This window comes from Tachyglossus aculeatus, chromosome 20 (assembly GCF_015852505.1).
Source record: "Tachyglossus aculeatus isolate mTacAcu1 chromosome 20, mTacAcu1.pri, whole genome shotgun sequence".
NCBI lineage: Eukaryota > Metazoa > Chordata > Mammalia > Monotremata > Tachyglossidae > Tachyglossus > Tachyglossus aculeatus.
The window spans coordinates 15,185,252-15,210,070 of NC_052085.1; the positions used below are offsets into that span (position 1 = coordinate 15,185,252).

The following is a 24,819-nucleotide window of genomic DNA, read 5'->3' on the forward strand; positions in this document are numbered from 1 at the left end:
GGCACTATCAATCTCTTATGTAACTACATCTCCATCGGTGAGTTTTGTTTCAAAATCTGCTACTACAGCCTAAGGAAGCAGTAGTTCTTCTACAGATCCTGAGATAAACTGTGGTAGTATGCAAATGAATTATTTCCCAAAATGGAATTTGACACCTGTTCCTCTGCTGAAAAAACCTGTTAAGCTTAAATTCTGCCTGATCTACCCATTCCTTTTAAAAGGTGGCATGATGTGTGTTTGGGGAAAAGGGTCTTGAGTGGTAAAATGGGAATGTGTCTGTAATTGTTATATTGTAATCTCCTAAGCGCTTGGTACAGTGCTCTGCATGCTGTAAGTGCTCAATAAATTATGATTATTATTAATAATAATAGTGATGGTATTTGTTAGGCGCTTACTATGTCTAAGCACAGGGGGAGATACAAGGTAATCAGGTTGTACCACATGGGGCTCACAGTCTTAATCCCCATTTTACAGATGAGGCAACTGAGGCACAAAGAAGTTAAGTGATTTACCCAGTCACACAGACGACAAGTGATGGAGCTGGGATTAATACCCACAACCTGAATCCCAAGCCCGTGCTTCTTCCACTGAGCCACGCCGCTTCTCCATTTGAATGAAAAAGTTAAAGATGAGAAATTTAAACACTGAAATAAAAAGGTCACAAATTATATGATAAGCCTTAGCAAAACTGGGAAAAGACATATTCCACCACTGTTTTCTCATCAATTTTGCTCTGATGGTAGGTTTTACTGCAGCAGTTAAATGTTTTCAATCAGTCAAACCATCAATGTTATTTAGTGAACATTTACTATGTACAGAGCACTGTACTTAGTGTTTGGGGAAATACAATACAATAGGGTCGGTACACAAGATCCCTACCAATAAGGAGGTTCCATCTACAGGTGAAGACAGACATTAAAATAATAATAATAATTATGATTATTTGGTAAGTGCTTATGTGCCAGGAACTGTATAGCGTAAGTAGCAAAGTATAAGGATATGGACTGGAGTGAGAATCAAAATGCTTAAAGGGTACAGAATGAGTGCTTTTTCTGGGTATATATCAGTAAACTGTTTTCCCCTTCCCCACATCCTCCCTCTGACCTGGAACTCCCTCCCACTTCATTACCGACTATCACTCACCTTGTAAAATCACACCTCCTCCAGGAGGCCTTTCTTGATTAAGCTTTCACTTCCCCTCTTTGCCTTCCCTTCTGCATAGCCTATGCTCTTGGGTTAGTACCCCTTAAACGTTTTGATTCTCACCCCACTCCCAGCCCCCCAGCACTTATGTATGTATTCTAATATCCTACATATCCTATGCCACAAGAGATACATGTACATATGCTACTTCTCCTATCTGTAATTTTTGAATGTCTGTCTCTCCCCCTGTAGGCTTCCACATCTACCAACTCTATTGTACAGTATTCTCCCAAGTAGTCATTTATTCATTCGTAATTAATGAGTGCTTACTGTGTGCAAAGTACCGTACTAAGCACTTGGGAGAGCACGGTATAGTAATAAACAGGCACATTCCCTACTTAGTACAACTGCGCATACAGCAAGTGCTCAATAAATACCATCAACTGATTAGTGTACAACTCTGCTCCCTCACCTGGGCATGTGGGCAGGCTTGCCGTACTGTGTCTATCCCACCAGAAATATAAAACCATAGCAACAGTACTATATAATAGTTTTGTTTTACTATGATGAATGACCGTTACATCAGTTTGCACTGGGTTGAGGCAGTGCAGGTAAGCTAGTTAATTTCCTGTCACGCTCTGTGAGCTCAGCATGTCTTTCTCATGGTCCAACACCATCTTGTTTTCTTGTTGGACGTCAAAGCCGTCCTTGTATATTCGTCAACCCAAGTCAAAGTAGCTCAGTGCCTAGGCTGCCACGTGGCTGGGCCTGGGGATTCCAAGCCCCAAGAGCACCATGAGGTGCTCAATAAATCCATCACCCGCCACTGAGTTCCCATTCCCTGCTCACTCCTTCCCACCCACTCCCAGACTCTCTCCCGTCCACCTCCCAGCTCCCAAATTACATCTTCATTCTCTCAGCCAGGACTTTCTTAGCCATTGGACTCATTGTGGGCAGGGAATGAGTCTTTTATAGTGTTCTACTTTCTTCTCCCAAGTGCTCAGTACAGTGCTCTGCACCCAGTGAGAGCTCAATAAATAGGACTACTGACTGACACCAAGTAGAAGGGGCAGTTGGCCCATCACCAGAATCAAAAATGGGCTAGTCACTGTTCTTCTTCAGACAGAAGATGAGAGCGGAAAACCAGCAGAGGTTCAAAGTTATTCTTTCTTCCAATTTATGTGAAAATATTTGAAGGTTTTTCACTAAAATCTTCAGGGCCCAATCCCAGAAGACTTTCTCTTTTGCAATTGTAAGTGGGATGTTTCCACTGACCAGAAGCAGCAGAAATTTCTATCGAGGAATTGGGAAGGGGAGAATGGATTCAAGAAAGTAAGATGAGTTTATTTTCATCGACTGGGAACGTATTCAGAGTGTCTTACCTTTTGCTCAACCTTTATGTCTAAGCCTAAAATTGTATTTTCCACAGCAACACATGCCCGAAGAGGCATAATGTAATTTCTAATCTACTCACATCAGGGTTTAATCAACTATTTATTTTATTTTTTGACCTCGGCTAGTTATTTAATCTGTGAAATACCATTCAGGGGAAAAGTCTCAACCATAAAACCTGTTGGTGTAAAGATAAGCACTTTATTTAATATCCAATTAAACATGGTCACCAGAGAAATCACAGCCTAAGAAACTTTATCAGAAAAAGATTAATCTATTTCAGGCTTAACCCAAAATGTCATAAAAGAACTCATGAATTTAGATAGGAATCCACTTATTATCCAAAGACATTTTCATACTAAGTAAGAATAGTCTTCATTGCTGACTCCAGTTATATGTGGAGCAATCGTATTTCTAGCCTAAGCACCTATCACTGATTTTTAGGGCAATTATCAAAAGCAATAATAAACAATCCATAGGGCGAGAGGCTTATTTTTCTCCCGTTTTCCAAGGGTACCTAGAAATGTTGAAAAATGCAACAATAAATGCTCATAGTTTCATTCTTTCAAGAAACTTACACTGCTTCATGCAGAACATTGGCATTTATCCTCACAATCTCTCCACTTTAAAGATGGAACTACTGAGGCACAAGGAAGCAATATGACAGAACCAAGGTCATAATAATTGTGGTATTTGTTCAGTGCTTTCTAGATGCCAAGCACTATATTAAGCATTGGCATAGATACAAGATCAGGTCCTGCATGAGGCTCCCTTGGTAAGTAAGAGGAAGAACTGCTATTGAATCCCCATTTTAAAGATGAGGAAACTGTGGCCCAGATAAGTTAAGTGACTTGCCCTAGGTCACACAGCAAGCAAGCTGCAGAGGTGGGATTAGAACATAGGTCCTCTGACTCTCAGGGCCATAATCTTTCCACTGGTCCAGGTTGTTTCTCAGGCACAAAGATCGTTGCAAACTGGAATAGTGGAAACCAGACCTCATCTCTTCCCTCTAGTTGCCTCCACAAGGAAGCTGGAAGTGAAAATAGGAAGAAAAAGCCATTGTGACAGTCCTCGAGGTCCATCCAGTTTACTGAAGCATCCTAATCAATCAATGGTATTTACCGAGCACCAACTGTGTGCCGAGCATTGTACTAAACACCTGGGAGAGTACAATACAATAGACTCAGTATGCATAATAATAATAATAATAATTGTGGTGTTTGTTAAGCGCTTACTATGTGCCAGGCACTGTACTGAGCACTGGGGTAGATACAAGCAAATCGGGGACTGTGTCCCTGTCCCACATGAGGGTCACAGTCTCAATCCCCATTTTACAGATGAGGTAACTGAGGCCCAGTGAAGTGAAGTCTTTTAGACTGTGAGCCCACTGCTGGGTAGGGACTGTCTCTATATGTTGCCAACTTGTACTTCCCAAGCGCTTCGTACAGTGCTCTGCACACAGTAAGCGCTCAATAAATACAATTGATTGATTGATTGATTGAAGCGACTTGCCCAAGGTCACACAGCAGATAAGTGGTGGAGGAGGGATTAGAACTCACGACCCTCTGACTCCCAGGCCCGGCTCTAGCCACTAGGCCATGCTGCTTTGACCCCTGCCCTCAAGGAACTTATACTCTTGGGGCTCTAATTCCCATAGACTGTAAACTCACTGTGGGCAGGAAGTGTGCCAACCAACTCTGTTATACTGTACTCACCCAACCGCTTAGTATAGCTAGGAAGCGCTCAATAAATACCACTGATTGATTGCTTGCTGTCTGGAAGGAACCTGGGCACTGAAACAATAGGTTCCATCGACCACTCTTTCCTAAAGGGGGAGATCCAAGCCCCATCCCTGTATCCCAACACTTTTCTTAGCAGAAGGGGGGACTCTTCCCTTCCACCTCCACCTCTGTCACTCGGTCACGTCAGTGGCGTTCTCTGGTCTTCCAGAAAGAACCGAAAGGGGTCTACAATCAGGGCCATCCCCGGAACATCAATCAATCAATCATATTTATTGAGCGCTTACTATGTGCAGAGCACTGTCCTAAGCGCTTGGGAAGTACAAATTCGCAACATATAGAGACAGTCCCTACCCAACAGTGGGCTCACAGTCACATCCTGCACCCTGAAGCCGGGGTCTTTAATGCTGCCCCTCCCAACGGAACCCAGGGCATGACATTTTCAAGAGGGCTGCCGGCCAACCGAGACTTGGCATCACCACTACGGTGGCGGGCCCAGAACTCGGGTGGCACAGAAGACGGATTGACAGAACTATTTAGTAAATTTTAAAAACAACACAAACCCTATCGGGACATTTTTATATCGGTGGAAAGAGAATTATTTCCTAGAAAAGCAAGCCCGGCACGAAGCCTCCAAAAACCTGGGGCAGGCTGCTCGGAGGTCACTTTGACTATAGGTGTACCTTGGCCTCTGAGCCTCGAGAAGCCTGAAATTTTATTTCTCTGGCCGCAGTGCTCCAATGATTTTTGCTTTTATTACTGTATTTGTTCTTGTCTTTCATGTTGTTTTAGTGTTTGATTGTTTCATCTCGCCATAAGTGCCTGTGGCCAGTCCTCTTTTACCCCATATATTCTTAGATTGTGAGCCCCTTCTGTGTCTAATTCCCACCTCTGTATTCTTTCCCAGTATTTACTACAGAACTCTACACCCAGCAACCCCTTAATAAATCCTACTACTTCTCCTTCTCCTTCCTTCTTCTTCTTCTACTACTACTACCACTACTAGTATCCCAGCATGGCATAGTGGCTAAAGCACAAATCTGGGAGTCAAAAGGACCCAGGTTCTAATTCTGGCTCTGCCACATATCTGCTATGTGACCTTGGGCAAGTCAACTTCTCTGGGCCTCGGTTACCTCATCTGCATAATGGGGATTAAGAGAGTGAGCCCCATGTGGGACAGGGACTCTCCCTTTGTACTCTCCCAAGTGCTTAGTACAGTGATCTGCACACAGTAAGCGCTCAATAAATACTATTGAGTGAATGAACAGGGACTGTCCCCCACTTGATTAACTTGTATCTGCCCCAGGGCTTTGAACAGTGCTTGGCACATAGTAAGTGCTTAACAAATGCCATAATTATTATTATTATGATGATGACTATTACTACTACGATTGCTACTTCAGGGGGTCCAGGGAAGGGTGCTAGGAGAAGGGAGTGGCCCAGTGGAAAGAGCCCGGGCTTTGGAGTCAGAGGTCATGGGTTCAAATTCCGGCTCCACCGCTTGTCAGCTGTGTGACTTTGGGCAAGTCACTTCACTTCTCTGGGCCTCAGTTACCTCATCTGTAAAATGGGGATTAAGACCGTGAGCCCCACGTGGGACAACTTGATCACCTTGTATCCTCCCGAGCGCTTAGAACAGTGCTTTGCACATAGTAAGCACTTAACAAATACCAAAATTATTATTATTATTAAGACCTCAGTCACCATGGCCATGACTCTAGCTTGATGCCACCAGGGGAGTATGGGTAGCCCACCCCCACTAGAACTGCCTGGGTCCTAAATCTGGTACTATGCTGTGGTGACAACAGATTTTTTTCTCTGGATTGAATTTGCTGCTTTGCTTCATTCCATCCAGCTGAACCCTCCAAATTCAACCTCATCGCTACACCGTGAGCCCCTGGGGGACAGGGATTTTATCCAACCTGAGTATCTTGGGTATCTGCTCCAGCGCTTAGTACGGTGCCTGGCAGATAGTAAGCGCTTAACGAATTCCATTAAGTAAAAAAAGCCACAGCAGATTTGGAATTAAGGAATTAAGATTTCGATTAGGCTGTAGAGGTCTCAGCCCGTGACCGGCTTTTAATCATTTGCTGTATGTTCCAGGTTTCTCTATTCGTTCTGCCAGTGATTAACAACTATCTATTGTTTCTTCAGGAATCAAACGAGTCAATTGTGACTGTTTCAATGATTTTTTTCACATTGCCTCTGCTAACCCACTAGTTCTTCAATGAAGCATTCCCTTCTGCCTGCAGCTTTTACTTGTCTCACCAGAGATAATATGAGTCACAGCTTCACAGAAAATGCTCTAAGAGGGGAGAGTAGTCTTCAGGGAGGAAATCCCAGAAAGAGCGGAGATCAGGTATAAATAGATGATTCCAGAAAGGAGGTGCGAATAGTACCTGAGAGGAATGCCAAAACCAAAATGAAAAGATAGTGTGAATGATGATAATGGAATCTCCTGTAAATGAAGGGGAAACCTCCAACCAGTCACTGAAACCTCACTCACACAACTGAATACTGCGTTTGTGATTTGCACAATAGCAATCAGTCAGTAATTTTTGGTTGTGCCCCAAAGAATGTTCAAGCTAATGTAGGAAACGGGCAAACAAGTTCAGTAATTATAGACACAAGTGATGTCAGCACAAAGGATGAATACATGCCTTGCCACGCTGATAGAGCCCAGGTCTGAGAATCAGAAGGACCTGGGTTCTAATTCCAGCTCCACAACTTGCCTGCTGTGTGACCTTGGTATTGACGCCTGTCACCTTGTTTTGTTTTGTCGTCTGTCTCCTGTTGGGTAGGGACTGTCTCTATATGTTGCCGACTTCCCAAGAGCTTAGTACAGTGCTCTGCACACAGTAAGCGCTCAATAAATATGACTGAATGAAGGAAACTTGGGCAAGTCACTTCACTTCTATGAGCCTCAGTTCCCTCATCCGGAAAATTAAGACTATGAGCCCCTTGAGGGACATGGACTGGGTCCATCCTAATTAGCCTATATCGACCCCAATGCTCAGTACAGTGCCTGGTATGTAGTAAGCTCTTAAATACCACAAAAAAATACACGGAACTACAAATGCAACAGATACATAAATGCCAAGGATGGCAAATCACAAGTCTGGGCATTAAAAGACCTGGTTTCGAATCCCAGCTCTGCCATTTGCTTGTTGCGTGACCTTGGGCAAGGTATTTAACTTTTCAGTTCCTCAGTTTTCTCACCTGTAAAATGGGGATGAAAAAACTGTTCTACCTCATTCTTTCACTGGGTCCGATCGGAATTTATTTTATCTACCTCAGTGGTTAGCAGGCTCTGCACAATTACTAGTATTATTGTTAGGCAACAGGTACCAAGGATAACAATATCCTGGACATCACCAGGAAGGGACGAGAATATAAAGCAAGAGGCACAGGCCTGCTTCTATATAAAGCTATACTGTCCTGTACCTAGAATGCTGCTTGCCATTCTAGTTGCCACATCTTCGGATGGACAAAATACAGCGGGAGAAGACAGAAAGGCAACCAAAATGATCAGGAGATAGAGCCACTCCTTAAGGAGGAGGGATAGGAAAGATTAGGCCTCTTAGATCTGTAAACGCAACGGCGGAGAGTGTGCAGAACTGAAGCCTACAAAATCATAAAGGAAAAACACAGGACTATAATAACAATAATTACAGTACTTGTCAAGCGCTTACTATGTGCCAAGCACTAAGCACTGGGGTAGTTACAGGTTCATCAGGGTGGACACAGTCCCTGTCCCACATGGGGCTCACACTCAGTCTCCATTTTACAGGTGAGGTAACTGAGGCCTGGAGAAGTTAAGCGATTTGCCCAAGGCCACACGGTAGACAAATTTAGGAGTAGGGATTACAACCCAGGCCCTTCTGACTCCTGTGCTTTTTCCATTAGGCCACGCTGCTTCTCCACCCTAGTTCACCAAATCCCATTCCACCAGGATGAAGGGCACCCTCCAAAGCCTGAAGCTGACAGTGTCAAACACGACAGGGAAACACTTATTCACACAATAGGGGGCCAGACATATGGAACTCATTACCGCAGGAGGTTGAAAAATAGCGGCATGATTCTTCCAATTACTTTGCCAACGAACGCGGGCCAAATGTACAGAAGCAGAAGCAATGAAACATTTTTCATCTTTGCAAACTTTTGCTACGGTTCATCTTTAACAAAGAAGTAAAGGTATGAAAATGAGCTTTCACCCATGGAAAACGCTAAGGGCTCTGAAATAGAGCACCAGGAGTGAAACTCAGTTCCTCTGTTGGCCTTTTTTCCACCTTGGTATACTTTCTCCAAAAATCCATCATTCCCTCTTGGAGAGTGTCTTTAATTATCCAATCGACAAGAATGGCAATGTTTATAAAGTTCAATGAGTAACAACACCTCCCTCTGAGGCGGGTCAGAGAGTGGAGGAGAAAGCCAGCACAACAGATGGTCAGTTTGAACCTCCCGCACTCTGCAGCCTGCCAAATGCATAATAAGATACTACATTTCAGTTTCTGAAAATGTTTCACATTTCAAATATAATTACGAAATTTAGAACTGCATGAATACATCAAGTACATAGTTTTCTACAGATGTATTTTTCTCCAGACAGACTGGTGCCTGCTACAATTTGGAAACTATCCATTTTCATTCAAAGGTAACCAAGAGTGACAGGAAATCAGACACCTGCAGGATTTATCTTTTGTGGACATTTTTTTTTCTGATTCATCCAATAGTTGGGTGTTATAAGTGTTTGAATAGAGTGGTCTAGTGCCCAGATCTGAAGATCTAGGAGTCAGAAGGACCTGGATGATCGTCCTGCCTCTGCCACTTGTCTGCTGTATGACCTTGGGCAAGTCATTTTGCTTCTTTGGGCCTCAGTGACCTCATCTGTAAAATGGGGATTAAGAATGTGAAACCCACGTGGGGCAGGGACTGTGTCCAACCCGAATAACTCGTATCTACCCCAGTGCTTAGAACAGTGCTTGGCACATAGTAAGTGCTTAACAAGTATCATAATTATTATTAATATGGGAGATGCTATACTTGATGGCTAGTCAATCAGTAGCTATGTGGTAGACTGGAAATTGGCCTCAGTAACATGGAAGCCCTCCCTCCTCATATCAGACAGATAATTGCTTTCCCCCACTTCAAAACCTTAATGAAGGCACATCTTCTCCAAGAAGCCTTTCCTGACTAAGCCCTCCTCTCCTCTTCTCCCACTCCCTTCTGCGCCGCTCTTACTTCCCATCCCCAAAGCACATATATATATTTATATATGTTATGTATCTCTCTATTTACTTATTTATATTAATGTCAGTCTCCCCTTCTAGACCGTGAGCTCGTTGCGGGCAGGGAATGTGTCTGTTTGCTGTTATATCATACTCCCCCAAGCGCTTAGTACAGTGCTTTGCACACAGTAAGCGCTTTCTAAATATGACTGAATGAATAATAATAATAACAACAATAATAATGGCATTTATTAAGCACTTACTATGTGCAAAGCACTGTTCTAAGCGCTGGGGAGGTTACAAGGTGATCAGGTTGTCCCATGGGGGGCTCACAGTCTGAATCACCATTTTACAGATGAGGTAACTGAGGCTCAGAGAAGTGACTTGCCCGAAGTCACACAGCTGACAATTGGCGGAGCCGGGATTTGAGCCCTTGACCTCTGACTCCAAAGCCCAGGCTCTTTCCACTGAGCCACGCTGCTTCTCAATGAACAAATACCATAAAAAAAACTCTGTTCTGTCAAACCACTACTGGTCTGCCTGATCAGTGGTTTGGGTAAGGAGTAGTAGCAGGAGGTAAGGGAGGAAAACTCACCTTGGCAGACTTCCGGACATCCGGAAGGAACATGGAGCAGGAGAGGGGGTGAGGGGAGCATTCATTCATTCATTCGGTCATATTTATTGAGAGGTTACTGTGTGCAGAGCACTGTACTAGTGCTTGGGAAAGTACCACACAGCAATAGTCACACATTCCCTGCCCACAAAGAGCTCACAGTCTAGAGAGGGGAGGGAGCAAGGTAGTAACCTTCTGAAAACATCACTCCCACAGCTCCTCATCCCAGAGAAACTGGAACTTGGTTGTCTAGTGGGTATCATTAGAAGTAATGGAAGAGCTTAACCTAAGGCAGGGCCACGAAATGCACGTCAACAAGAAAACTAAAGCGTAGTCTTTACACACATGTCCTGGGATTCCAATAATAATGACAATGATAATTATGGTACTCGTTAAGAACTTGCTGTGTGCCATGCGCTGTTCTAAGCACTGGGGTAGATACAAGTTAATCAGGTTGGAGACAGTCCCTGTCCCACGTGGGGCTCACACTCTTAATCCCCATTTTACAGAGGAGGTAGCTGAGGCCCAGAAAAGTGAAGTGACTTGCCCGAGGTAACATAGCAGACAAGTGGCGGAACCCAAACTAGACTCCCGGGCCTGTGCTTTATCCAGTACGCCATGCTGCATCTGCTCCAGAGCTTAGTTCAGTGCTTGGCACAGAGTAAGCGCTTAAAAAAAAATATCTATTTGCATCTTCACATCCAGCGCTTAGAACAGTGTTTGGCACATAGTAAGCACTTACCGAATATCATCATTATATTATTATTATTATTCAGGCAATTTTTTTAATGGCATTTATTAAGCGCTTACTATATGCAGAGCACTGTTCTAAGCGCGGGGGAATTTACAAGGTGATCAGGTTGTCCCACGTGGGGCTCACAGTCTTCATCCCCATTTTACAGATGAGGGAACTGAGGCCCAGAGAAGTTAAGTGACTTGCCCAAAGTCACACAGTTGACAAGTGGTGGAGCCGAGATTTGAACCCATGACCTCTGACTCCAAAGCCCGTGCTTTTTCCACTGAGCCACGCTGCTTCTCTGATTGATAAATATAATTGTTAGGCAATTGATAAATATAAGCTACATTGAAAGAGGGTTTTAAAATTTCTGGTATAAGCTTAAGGGATCTTAATAGTCCAAATATCTTGCTGAATTATGGAGGAAGGTAAAATAAGAATGAATGATATTTGTTTCCTTTTCTAGCCAAAATGGTCAACGTCAAATGTTCTCCTGAAATTTTTCCCTTCTTGGCATATTCAATCTTTTGAGTGAAAAGCATTATTAAGAAGCAATTAATAGGAGAAATCAAAATGCAGAGAAATCAAAATGCAAATCAGCAACACGAGTCAAAATGTTCTGATGTTAGCAATAAGGTCCTTTCAGAGATGCCTGGAGTCAAGAAAAACATTATCTGATTACCAAAGTGCAACCTAGAATACCACAACTCGGAAATGCTGCAGCTCTCAAAGAGGCAAATACATTTAGCTACAAACCATATCCACGTTATTACCATGTAAATAATTAATGTTTATTAATTAAACTCTTAATTTATTAATTTATTCTTTTTATTTGATTATGCTCTTTACTCTGTCTTCAAGGCACTAAAGGCTTTGCAAAACTGGTGTACTACACTAAAATACAATCCACCTTCCTCACGCATTACACCACAATGACGCACCATTTGGGTTCAATCACGTTTGTTTCACAGGGTCTCTTTATCAAAATATTCCTGGCATTCTTTGAGAAATTTTCTGCTGCCGCGAAGATCTACCGATTAACTTGTACCTACCCCGGTGCTTAGTACAGTGCCGGGCACATCGCAAGCCCTTATAAAATACCATATAAAAAAAGAAAGGAAATCATACCTCATCTGTAAAATGGGGATTAAGACTGTGGGCCCCATGTGGGACAACCTGATTACCTTGTATCCCCCTCCCCAGCGCTTTGAACAGTGCTTGGCACATAGTAAGCGCTAACAAATACCATTATTATTATTATTATTTCCAACAAGCATGTCTGCTTCCTTGATACCCACTGCATCCTAATTTAAACGTATTACTTGTATCGTCACGTATATTTGCTTTCCCCATCAGTATTTCCTTTTGAATCCAGTCCCAGATCAACAAATTACCAGACGCGGGAGATAGAAGAGAATCGTTTTTTTGCTCTGGCATTCTATACGAATGGTAATTAAAAAAAGTTGACATATACGAATGGCAATTAAAAAAAGTTGACTTACCTCCCCGTATTTGGGGATGTTGAACTTTGCTAACCTGGGCCTGGTCTTGGCTGAGTTGGGTTTGTTAGCAGGCTCTCCTCCGCATGGGGCACAGTGAACGCTCGGTTCCGCGGAGGATTTCAGTTTGGGAGACTCACTTGGAGTCTGATCCTGGCCATCCATCGGCCGAACGTAAGCCGTTGGCTTCCGCTGGACCCCGCTGGTCTTTGACGGAAGGGAAGACGGGAAGTTCCCACTTCTGCCGTGCTTGGTCGACATGGGCCTTTCCGGAGGCCGCGGGCGGGCATCCACGTTACAGTCGGCCTTGGTCCGCGGTGGCTGTTGTCTACTGGCCCCGTCCACAAGCGCTGCCCGCTGGGGACCTTGTTGTGCTGGATTGGAGGAAGAGCGGGAGGATGTGGGACAGTATTTAGTCGTCTCACCACCGCTTTTTTGGCGGACGGTTTTCAAGTCAACAGCACACGAATCGAGCAATCGGTGGCCGTGCTCGTTTGGCTTCTGGTGGTCGGCGGAAAGCGTGGGCCCGGCTTTCTGCCAACCCGCCACGGGCTTCTTGAGCGGTGGCCCTGGCACAGCGACCGTTGTGGAAGACGAAGAGCCACGGAGAAAGGGCTGCGGCCCAGAGGCCGGGATCAAGTCCTCATCTGCTTTATCGGCCGGGGTCTGAGGACCCCCCGGCTTGGGAACTCCGACGAGATGGCTCTGATTGGATCTGTCCGTCAGCAGGTCTTTCATCTCGTCATAGTTGCCCAGAGTGTTCTGGATCCTATTTGAGAGCTCGTCCCCCTTATTCGTCTGCAAAACAGAAAACCCGAAGCTACCGGTCAGAAGCATCCATAATAATAATCATGGTATTTGTTAAGCACTTACTGTATGCCAGGCACTGTAGTAAGCGCTGGGGTGGATACAACTAAATCGGGTGGGACAGAGTCCCTGTCCAACATGAGGCTCACTATCTCAATCCCCATTTTACACACGAGGTAACTGAGGCACAGAGAAGTGAAATGATTTGCCCAAGGTCACGCAGAAGACAAGTGGCAGAGACAAGTAGATCACACAGCGTAGAGCAAGCCTCGAAACGGCCTGGTCCTCTTGGCCCAAGTGGAGGGATGAAATAGAAATCCTCACTGGCGCTGAAGACACTTATCAACATGCTAAATCTCCCCCAAACGTACAGAGCCATAAAGCACCTTAGGGTCCATAAGAAAGAAATCCATCCCCAGTCGCATGTTGCAGTTAAAATCTATTTTACACAGACTGGAAAATGTTCCGTAGCACCTGCACAAAATAATTTGGGAGAAATTTCTTCTTGACTAATTGCTTTTCCCCTCGTGGTTCCCATCAAACCTTTCTTACAAAATTCAGCTTGGAAAATACTCCATTCTTTCCTACTGCAATTAGTCTTCTGTGAAGCCTGTTGTTGGGTAGGGACCGTCTCTATATGTTGCCGACTTGTACTTCACAAGCACTTAGTACAGTGCTCTGCACACAGTAAGTGCTCAATAAATACGACTGAATGAATGAATGAAACGCTAAGCAACAGGGGAGATGTGACTCCTTGGCTCTTGGGCTATAGCCTGCAGGCTAAACCTGAGCTGTTCGTAAACTCCGAGAAGCCTCCAAGAGTAGCAAAATTTCCTAGAGAAATTGGGTGTGCAGGGCAAAATACATTTCTGCCACTTAACACAAAGAAGAAATAGTTCATTTCTAGTTTCTCCGGTATCAGCCTAAACAGTCCAGGGACTGGAGGCATAAGTCAAGCACATTCCGAGAAAAACAATAATAATACTAATAACGGTATTTGTTAAGCATTTACTATGTGCCAGGCGCTGTTCTAAGCTCTGGGGTAGATACAAGCTAATCAGGTTGGACACAGTCCCCTGTCCCACAAGGGGCTCACAGTCTTAATCCCCATTTCACAGATGAAATAACTGAAGCACAGAGAAGTGGAGTGAGCTGCCCAAGGTCACAAAGCAGAAATGTGGCAGAGCCAGGATTAGAACCCAGATCTTTCTGATGCCCAGGCCCATGCTCCATCTAATGGCGTTGCTGCTTCCCAATGAAGAATGTGCCCTGACTTCACATTTTTTTTAATGGTACTTGTTACATGCATACTATGTGCCAAGCACTGTTCTAAACCCTGGAGTACACACAAAATAATCAGGTTCGACACAGTCCCTTTCCCACTGTCTCACATGGGACTCACAGTCTAAGTAGGTGGGAGTTAGATTTAATCCTTATTTTACAGATGAGGTAACTGAAGCTTAGCGACGGTACGTGACTTGCCCAAGGTCACATAGCAGAGACGTGGGGGAGACAATTCTTCGGCTAAGTGCTCAGAAAGTGAGGCAGCCCAGCTGTCGTTCCTAAAATGAGACTGCACTCGTTTTATTTTATGACTAGAAAAATACTCCCTGTGGTATTTGTTAAGTGCGGATGATGTGCTCAGCACTGTGCTAAGTGCTGGGGGTATATACGAATCATTGGTAAAGCCAGCTTGGTGAGGGTGACGGAAGCACCTGATTTATTACTGTGTTTATTTATTGTACTTGTACATATGTATTCTATTTATTTTCTTCTGTTAATATGTTTTGTTTTGTTGTCTGTCTCCCCCTTCTAGACTGTGAGCCCGCTGTTGGGTAGGGACCGTCTCTATATGTTGCCAACTTGTACTTCCCAAGCGCTTAGTCCAGTGCTCTGCACACAGTAAGCGCTCAATAAATACGATTGAATGAATGAAGGAATGAATGCTTATTGAACTGCGTCAGAAAGCAGTACATCAAAACATGACTCATCTCTCCCAACCCAACTCCATCTTCCTACGAGGAAAAAAAAATATGAGTAGACAAATATATACCTTATACGGTTCACTGAAGAGGGAATAACTTGTATTAAAAGTGCCACCATCCTGCTGAGACTCCTGATTCCTCCTTTCTCGTTCTCTCTTCCGCAGCACACTTCGGTCTGGTTCATAGACACTGCATCGCAAAGAGGAAAGAGAACCAGAACACAAATCGTAAAGGGCAAAGCACAATTTCTCCGCTAATCAAAAGCACAGAACTCTGCTTCACAGACAAATGGCAGTGATAACGAGACCGTGAATCAGATTAATGCCAGTTCCAGGCTGATGGGGGAAAGGGACTGAGTGGGAGAGCTTTTTTGTCACACGGACATGTTAACCTCTTTGGGAAAAACAAAGCCAATTTAGGAGAGGATCCAGCCTTCACTGGACTGAGGAGAAAGGAAATCTCTCAGCCCCTTGAACCAGCTAGTGGCTGAAAGTCATCTTAAAGCAGACTGTAATTACAGCTATTTGTAAATATAAATTATGAGCATATTTCCACTTATGACATACCCTCTGAGTGTAAGATGTAGATGCTCCTTTTTTACATAGCTGTGTTTTTACAGAGATTGTTTCATTAACTAGCTCCCTAAAGAGCTGTTAAAACTACATGCTGTAGTAGTTTTCACAGTTATGCTCCTGCTTCTGATCTCAGTTAATCAGCCAAGTCATCAAAGTACTCCTGAATCAATTCCTCTTCCTGATGTATTTGACACCATCGCGATTTCTAACGATAAAAAAAGTGTGGGGAGGGAGGACGGGTGGGCAATGGAGGGGAAGAAAGGAAATTGAAATTACTTCAAAGAAGAGAGCCCTTCAGTGGAAGAAATTACCATCTACTCTCCCTAAAATACAAACCCAGACAAATTTGATTCTATACTCCAAGATGCAGGAGGAATTAAACAGAAAAAAAAAACCCGAAAGGCTCCACTTTCCTGATCTTTGAAATTAAGGTTGCTGCTCCCAGCACCGCTACACTAAAAATTTGTTAAGCACCTGCTAAGTGCCAAGCACTGTACTAAACGCTGGGGTGGATACAAGCAAATCAGGTTGGACACAGTCCCTGTCCCACATGGGGCTCACAGCCTCAATCCCCATTTTACAGATGAGATAACTGAGGCCCAGAGAAGTGAAGTGACTTGCCCAAGGTCACACAGCAGACAAGTGGCAGAGCTGGGATTAGAACCCACAATCTTCTGATTTCCAAGCCCATGCTCTATCCACTAAACCATGCTGCCTCTCTCGCAGGACTAAATACAAGTCAGTTAGATGGGACACAATCCCCGCCCCACACAGTGCTCACCAGAAGAGTCAGTATCTTCTTGCCCATTTTAGAGTAACTGGGGCAGAGAGGTTAAGTGACTTTCCCAAGGTCACAGAGCAGGCTGGGCCTACTGATTCCCTCTCCCAAGATCTTTCCAATGGGCCACCCTGCCTCATATTTTTAACACTAGTTAAAAGTGTAAGAACACACATAACTATTAAAAACAAGGGGATAAATAAGTCAATGATGGAGAAATACATAAGAATGTCGAGGAGGCTAAAAAGTCAGTATGAGCGGGAAAGTGTGCTGGTATATGGGTGGGAAGTGGCGGCTACGATTAGCATCAACGACTTTTGTGACGAAAAATGGCAAGTATTTGTGTCATTAAAATAAGGGGTTCTGTCCCCGTTTATGTGTCCAGAAAGAAGGATTGTTCAGGTTTCAACCAGACAGTCCAAGACTGTGAGCCCTGTGTGGGACAGGGACTGTGTCCAACTCAATTATCTTCTATCTACCCCAGCGCTTAGAACAGTTCTTGGAACACAGTAAGCGCTTAAATACCACAGGGATCATTATTATTATTATTATTGTTGCTGTTGTTGTTATTATTGTTATGAGGGCCAACTAATGAATCAGATGACTTTATGTCAGGTATTTTTACTTTCAGGGCCCAACCTCCCTCTGCCTCCAAGTTCCCTGGCTCAGAAGCAGCAACTGGGTAGCCACAGATCTGGAAAGGGAAAAGCAACGGCTCTGGAGTAATGTGGGGGGAAGATGGAGGTCAGGAGTCAAATTCTAAAATATCTCTGGACAACGGCCAAAAATGATTCAATCCAGAGGTGGTTCCTGCCTGATCGTTCGACAAAAAAAAATTCTGATAGCTTGTTAGGATCCCTTTAAAAGACAAGTATTCAAAATGGCAAATTCCACTATTCGCAAAGAACGACTTGTGCCCTTCATGTATTAGGGTGTTACCTGCTGGTTGGGAAAGCAGCCCCTACTTTCTCTCCTAGCGTTGCTCCTCTCTCTCCCACCCTGTCTTACACACTTTGTCGCTGGACTGCATTCATTCATTCATTCAATCATATTTATTGAGCGCTTACTGTGTGCAGAGCACTGTACTAAGCACTTGGGAAGTACAAATCGGCACCATATACAGTCCCTACCCAACAACAGGATCACAGTCTAGAAGCAAGAGTGCTGTTTTCAATTGTTAAATCTTCCTTCTGAAGCGCTCAGTACAGTGCTCTGCACAGTTTGTGCTTAATAAATATGACTGAATGAATGAATGAAAGAATAATTGTGACTGAGGTGTTCAGCATCAGATTTTTTTTGTGATTGTCAGCAACCAGTCAAGAGACCTGGCTGAATACCTAGGAGATCACTACTTCACCTTGGGTATACATGTTTGTGTGTATACATGTAAATGCTCATGTTTAGATGTACGCACACATGGGTGAATGCGCCCATACACTCACACCCCTGCTCCTATGAGAAGTCAAATATTTTGTAGTTCTCAGGAAGACCACCCCATGCCTAATGAGAGGGCTAGATCTCCCCAGATTGACTTTCAATCAGTATAAAAAAAAGACTCCTGACACCCACGAGAAGCAGCATGGCCTAGTGGAAAGACCACGGTTCTGGGAGCCTCAGGATTTCTCATCCCAGCTCTGCATCTGCTTGCCAGGTGACCCTGGGCAAGTCACTTAACTTCTCTGCGTCTCCGTTCCCTCAACTGTAAAATGGGGATTAAATACCTCCTACTTAGACTGTGAGCCCCACGTGGGCCAGGGACTGTGTCCAACTTGATTAACTTATTTCTACCCCGGCACTTAGAACAGCGCTTGACACATAATAAGCACTTAAATAATAACAACAACGACAATGCAGGTATTAGAACTTCCTCTCTGGGGCAGGTATTTATACACTGAGGCTTCACCTCCCATCTGCTAGTATACAACTGGAAGATGAGTCAAAAAGGAATCCTCTCCATCCATGCTGAAATCCCATCGACACCCTCTCTCATGATTTACTGACATTTCCAGGGACCCTCATAATTCCTAGGTCATTATACGCATACATTAACTTAATAAGAATTGCAAGTGGAGCTGAGTTTCTTTGTTACTACCAGATGGCAGAATCTCTGTCATTTGTAAAGTGGTTCCTCATTTGCATAAAAATTACAGGAATCACATTTCCCCAAACGTATGTCACCAAGTGTATTTATTTATTTTGCTCGGAATAGGGAAGCGACCAACTGCTACATTTCATTAATTGCAGCTGCTGCAATTGCAGGGGAATTGAGCATCTTTAAATGAGCCCCTTTTCTAAGATTGTCGATTCAAAATATCCCAGACATATATAGAAAACATCCCCTGCAAAAAAAAAAGTGTACTATTTTTCAGATATCTCTTTATCACATTTTTCCAATCTAAAAGTGAAGCAGTTTACAGAATGAAGAACATAGGAAGGGGTACTGAAATGAGGATTCATTCATACAATGGCATTTATCCCTCTCGTCCCCCTCTCCATCCCCCCATCTTACCTCCTTCCCTTCCCCACAGCACCTGTATATATGTATATATGTTTGTACATATTTATTACTCTATTTATTTATTTATTTATTTTACTTGTACATATGCATTCTATTTATTTTATTTTGTTAGTATGTTTGGTTGTGTTCTCTGTCTCCCCCTTTTAGACTGTGAGCCCACTGTTGGGTAGGGACTGTCTCTATATGTTGCCAACTTGTACTTCCGAAGCGCTTAGTACAGTGCTCTGCACACAGTAAGCACTCAATAAATACGATTGATGATGATGATGATGATTTATTGAGCGCTTATTGTGTGTAGAGCACTGTACTAAGCGCTTGGGAGAGTACAACAATAGACACATCCCCTGCCCACAACCTGCTTACTGTCTAGAGGCCAGACAAATTAATGACCAGGCAAAATGATGACTGACTGAAAAATTAATTTGGACTTGATCACACAGAGTTTGTCTGAAACTAAACCAGGGCAGTAGAGAAGTAACTTTGTTCCTAGAAGTTTTTACAATCCTGAATCTTCTATGACAGCTTTTCTATGACATGGAGGGCTTGTGGCATGGGGCAGAGAGATGAGACCCGTGCATGATGGAGGCTTTGCTATCTCGGGGCATCTCCAGGCTGCTTCTAATACAAAGGTGATTCTTCCTCTTTGTTCCTTCCCTTCCCCTGGCTCCAAATGGCCGTGTGGATTGAGATCCGCCCAACTGTGGGGAGGGGGGATTCAAGTTGCCATGTTGGCCCTGCGGTCCAAGATGACTCCGCGGCACAAGGAGGGGGCCCCTCCTCCATCCCTTCACACGGGATTGACCCTGGCTCCCTGTGTTTCCCCAACGTCTTGATGTTTTGGGGTTTCCTCCCTCCTCCCCAGGCCAAATGGCGGCTCGGGCCACGAGGCAGAGAGCAACTGGCCATTGGAGACGGGACTAAGAGCGATGAACGAGGGCCACTGGAGAACAACCGCCAATTAGAAGGCCCAGAACCTGATGGACAGCACGAGGACTAATGAGGATTCGCTCCAGGGGTGCCCTGGTGCAAATGAAAGGATGTGTTAAACACCCCCACCCATGTTCAGTCAGACCGTTCAGTGTACTGTGAGCCCGTTGTTGGGTAGGGTCCATCTCTATATGTTCCCAACTTGTACTTCCCAAGCGCTCAGTACAGTGCTCTGCACACAGTAAGCGCTGAATAAATACAATTGAATGAATGACTGTATGGACCGCTCAGTCTACAGACCAATTTATGCCTGGACCCCTAGGCTGTGAGCTCGCTGTGGGCAGGGGATGTCCCTGTTTATTGTTGTATTGTACTTTCCCAAGCAGCTTAGTACAGTGCTCTGCATACAGCCTGTCTACTTGTTCTGTTTTGTTGTCTGTCTCCGCCTTCTAGACTGTGAGCTCGCTGTTTGGTAGGGATTGCCTCTATCTGTTGCCGAATTGTACTTTCCAAACGCTTAGTACAGTGCTTTGCACACAGTAAGCGCTCAATAAATACGGATGGATGGATGGATGGATGGACAGGCGGACGGACGAACCAGCAGGCGTGACCTGAGCCCTCCCAGGAGGGAGTGGAATTAAAGGTGCCTGACTTGGAACAAGCTATGGTCTTTGTGTTCTCAGAGCCCGAGCCTGGGAGTCAGAAGGAACTGGGTTCTAATCCCGGCACCCCAACTTGTCAGCTGTGTGACCTTGGGCAAGTCGCTTCACTTCTCTAGGCCTCAGTTACTTCATCCGCAAAACGGGGACTAAGACTGTGAGCCCCATGTGGGACAACCTGAATACAGAGAAGCAGCGAGGCTCAGTGGAAAGAGCCCGGGCTTGGGAGTCAGAGGTCATGGGTTCTAATCCCGGCTCTGCCACTTGCCAGCTGTGTCACTTTGGGCAAGTCACTTAACTTCTCTGTGCCTCAGTTACCTCATCTGTAAAACAGGGACAAAGACTGTGAGCCCCATGTGGAACAACCTGATTATCTTGTGTCCTGCCCAGTGCTTAGAACAGTGCTTGGCACATTGTAAGCACTTAACAAATGCCATCATTATTATTACTATTATCCCAGCGCTTAGAACAGTGCTTGGCACATACTAAGCACTTAACAAATAACTTAATTATTATTATTATATTCCACCTCACCGGGAGTGGCAGCAATTCCTGGTGTCATCTTAAAGTCGAAGGTATTTGGGAACCAGAGTTTTGCCAAACACCAGAAAGCTCCCTTGGGCAAGAAACAATACTAGTAATTACAACAAAAATAGTATGTGGTAAGTGCTTACTATGTGCCAGGCACTGTACTGAGTACCAGGGTAAATACAAGATAATCAGGTTAGACACAGTCCCTGTCTCACATCTAGCTCATAGTCTAATGGGGAGGGGGAATGAGTATTAGACTAGCACCTTTATTTTACCAAATCATCTTCATATTAATTATCTCATTTTCTCCTCTGAACAGTGCTGTGAGACAGTCAGGTATTATCACCCCCATTTTCACATGGAGAAAAACTGAGGCCCAGAGAACCTATTTCAATTCCAGTGACTTCCAGCACTGTCCACGAAACCACACTGCTTCATCTCTCACCCTCCCTTGCTCATTGAGCGGTATTTATTGAGCGCTTTCTGGGTGCACAGCACTGTACTAAGCACTTGGGAGAGTTCAATGCAACAGAGTTGGTAGACACGATTCCTTGCCCACGAGGAGCTAGAGGAGCTGAAATCTCTCAGAAAAAATACATTTGGGACAAACCTTCTATATATCACATTTCAAAATTCATGTCGACTCTACTGACCTCAGTGGCCATACTGGCAAGTCACAATGATTTGTCATATTCATTCAATCGTATTTATTGAGCGCTTACTGTGTGCAAAGCACTGTACTAAGCGCTTGTATGAGGAGGAGCAGTGTGGCCTGGGGAAAGAGCACAGGGCTGGGAGTCAGAGGACCTGGATTCTAATCCCAGTTCTGCCAGATGCCAGCTGTGTGACCTTGGGCAAGTCACTTCACTTCTCTGTGCCTCATCTGTAAAATGGGGATTCAGTGCTTGATTTCCCTCCTACTGAGACTGTGGGACAGGGACTGTATCCTATCTGATTAATTTGTATTAACCTCAGTACTTAGAACAGCGTTTGCCTCACAGTAAACCCTTAATAAATGCCATAATAATAAATAATAATAGTAATTAATAATAAAGTCAACTCACAAATAAGCTAAATCATGTTAAACCAAACTGGAAGAAATATGATAGATTCCTGCACTGAAATATGGCCACTAAAATTGCCCAGTAGCCTTCACATTCATTAGAACACAACATAGCGCTCACCCCTTCCATTTTTCCCCTATCTTTTTCTTTCCTTCCCTTACTAAAATGAGAAAAATTGCCAATTTCAAACATTCTTGATAGCGTTAGAAATAATGACTGTTTCACACATTTTTCTACACACATTTTTACAGGACAATTCCTAAATTACATAAGTAATAACCCTCAGGAGACAATATTGCAAAAGTAACGTCCTCCCTACCAGACCGAAGCACAAAAACGTCAAAATACAACAAACGCAAGAGTTGCCTACATTTTTAATAATCTCATTTGAAATACAACAGTGCTGCATTGAATTTCTGATCTGCCTGGTTGCACTGGTATATAACCTTGTTGTGGGCAGGGCACATGTCTACCAATTCTATCACACTCTCCCAAGTGCTTAATGCAGTACTCTGCAAACAGTAAGCGCTCAATTAATACCACTGATTGATTGGTGGGTGGGTCGTTGTAATCATGCCACTCAATCTCATGGATATTTCCTGGCAGTTTTATCGATCACATATATGTTCTTTATTGGGCCGTTGTTGGCTTCACCATCCTTTTCGAGTCAATGAAAAATGATGACTTTTCAAACCCTGAGTATTAATGGACTTCAGCAAGCTGTTAGGGAGATGGAACCTTTACATTTACAAGGGTTAAATGCTTTCCTTAATGAAATCTAAACCTTCGGTGCACTTAGAACTGCATCAGGCTCTGACGAACTAGTTACGAGATCAATAAAATGTTATGCTGAGCCGCAAGTGCCTCAAAAGATGACTTTTTATGTGGTTTAAACAGCAAAAGTTAATTTGAGGATTTTTACAATACCTTTTTTTTCCCCACATACTAATAGTAGTGCCGTAGGGTGAAACAATTACTCTGATTTACCACTTTCTCTTTGATTGAACATAAAGATGTAACAGGGCCTCAAAAAGACAAACCCCGCTTCCTATCCACCAACAGATAAATACTGACTCTGCTATTTCAAGGGAATTTACCCCGAGGCAGAACCAACGAGTAGATATCACTCAGTGACATGTGTCTAAGATGAGATTGATGTTTACTCTCACAGCTTTTCATCTCATAGCCAATAAATTACTTTTCCTCTTACCAAAATGCCCAGTTAAATTTCATTTTTCACTTAGCAGCATCATTTGAAAACTCTGGCTCCCAGCAATGTAAAAGCACGAAGGTTTCATCTTCAAGAGTGTGTTTTTAATTTGCATGAATCGTGAAACCCAACCGCGCAGACATGATCTAGACCACACATAAGCCAACGGGATATTCCATTTCTTCAGTGACACTCACTGAATCTGTAATAAGTCATCCAAAATGGCCTGCCAATTATCAAAATTCTCAGCATCAAAATTAAAATCATCTCTCAAACTTCCAGCAACCTGCACAGAACAGAGGCTGCCTGGGCAAGTCATGACGAAATGTGTCTGACTCCTATTAGCATCTCTTTTTCTCAACCCCTGTCTCTCCCTCCCCCTCTTTCTCCTGGTTTCCTCCTTCCACCATTTCCTCTCCCTCTTTCTGATTTGTTTCCTTCCCCACTATCAATTGCTTTCTATTCTCCCTGACCTCAAGAATCCAGGCAGAGCCTGAGAAAGAGGTCAGGTGGGCCAGAAATGAAAAAGAGACACAGAGAGTAGATTAATTTGAGAAGAAAGAAGAGGGTTACTTGGGTTTTAGTGGGAGAAGAGAATGGGTAAGTAGAAGGGTAAGTTGAAGGTAAGTAGAAGGTAAGTTGATTGAGTGCCTTAAAGCTAGTGGTCAAGAGTCTCTGCTTAATGCAAGGAGGAATGAGTAACCACTGAAGGCTTTTGAAGAGTGTGGTGTTGCCTATAGAACGATGCTTCAGAAAAATGGTCCAGGCAGCAGAATTAATTATGAACTAGAGAAGGGGGTGCGGAGGCCACTGAAGAGGTTGATGAAGTACTCACGCCAAAAAGTGACAAGTGCTTGGGCCACTGGGGTGGCCATTTAGATTAAGAGGAAGGAAGAGAGCCAGGAAATGTTTCAGAGAAAAAAAACCAGCAAAATTTCACATCACTCTGAATATGGGGATTGAAAGGGAGGAGACACCAGAGATGATGCCACCCAAAGTGGCAGGCTTCAGGGATAGGGAAGGTGTTGTTGTCACGTATGAAGGTAATAACAACAATTGTGGTATTTTTTAAACACTTACTACATGCCAAGCACGGTACTAAGCGCTGGGGTAGACACAAGCAAATCAGTATGGACACAGTCCCTACCCCTCATGCGGCTAATAGTCTCAATCCCCATTTTACAGACGAGGTAACTGAGGCACAGAGAAGTGAAGTGACTTGCCCAAGCTCACCCAGCAGGCAAGTGGCAGAGCCCGTGCTCTATCCACTCTGCCACGCTGCTTCTCTTGAAGATACATGAGGACAAGATAGGTGGAGGATTTAGGAGGGAAAGAGGAGTTCCAATTTAGATATAATGAACTTACGCTGTTGGCAGGATACACCTGTAGAGATGTCCTAAAGGCAAAAGGAAATG

At 44.0% G+C, this 24,819-nt stretch overlaps 1 protein-coding gene across 1 annotated transcript in view; it reads right to left on the minus strand.

Annotated features, from left to right (window-relative positions):
* The window catches only part of AFF3 (AF4/FMR2 family member 3), a 318,921-nt gene that overhangs the window by 244,129 nt on the left and 49,973 nt on the right, over positions 1–24,819 (minus strand). The window contains exons 2-3 of the mRNA XM_038761937.1: positions 15,211–15,331; positions 12,354–13,148 (exon numbers count right to left, since the gene is read on the minus strand). Coding sequence (XP_038617865.1) covers positions 12,354–13,148; positions 15,211–15,331 — 916 coding nt within the window. The remainder of the gene's footprint in view (positions 1–12,353; positions 13,149–15,210; positions 15,332–24,819) is intronic.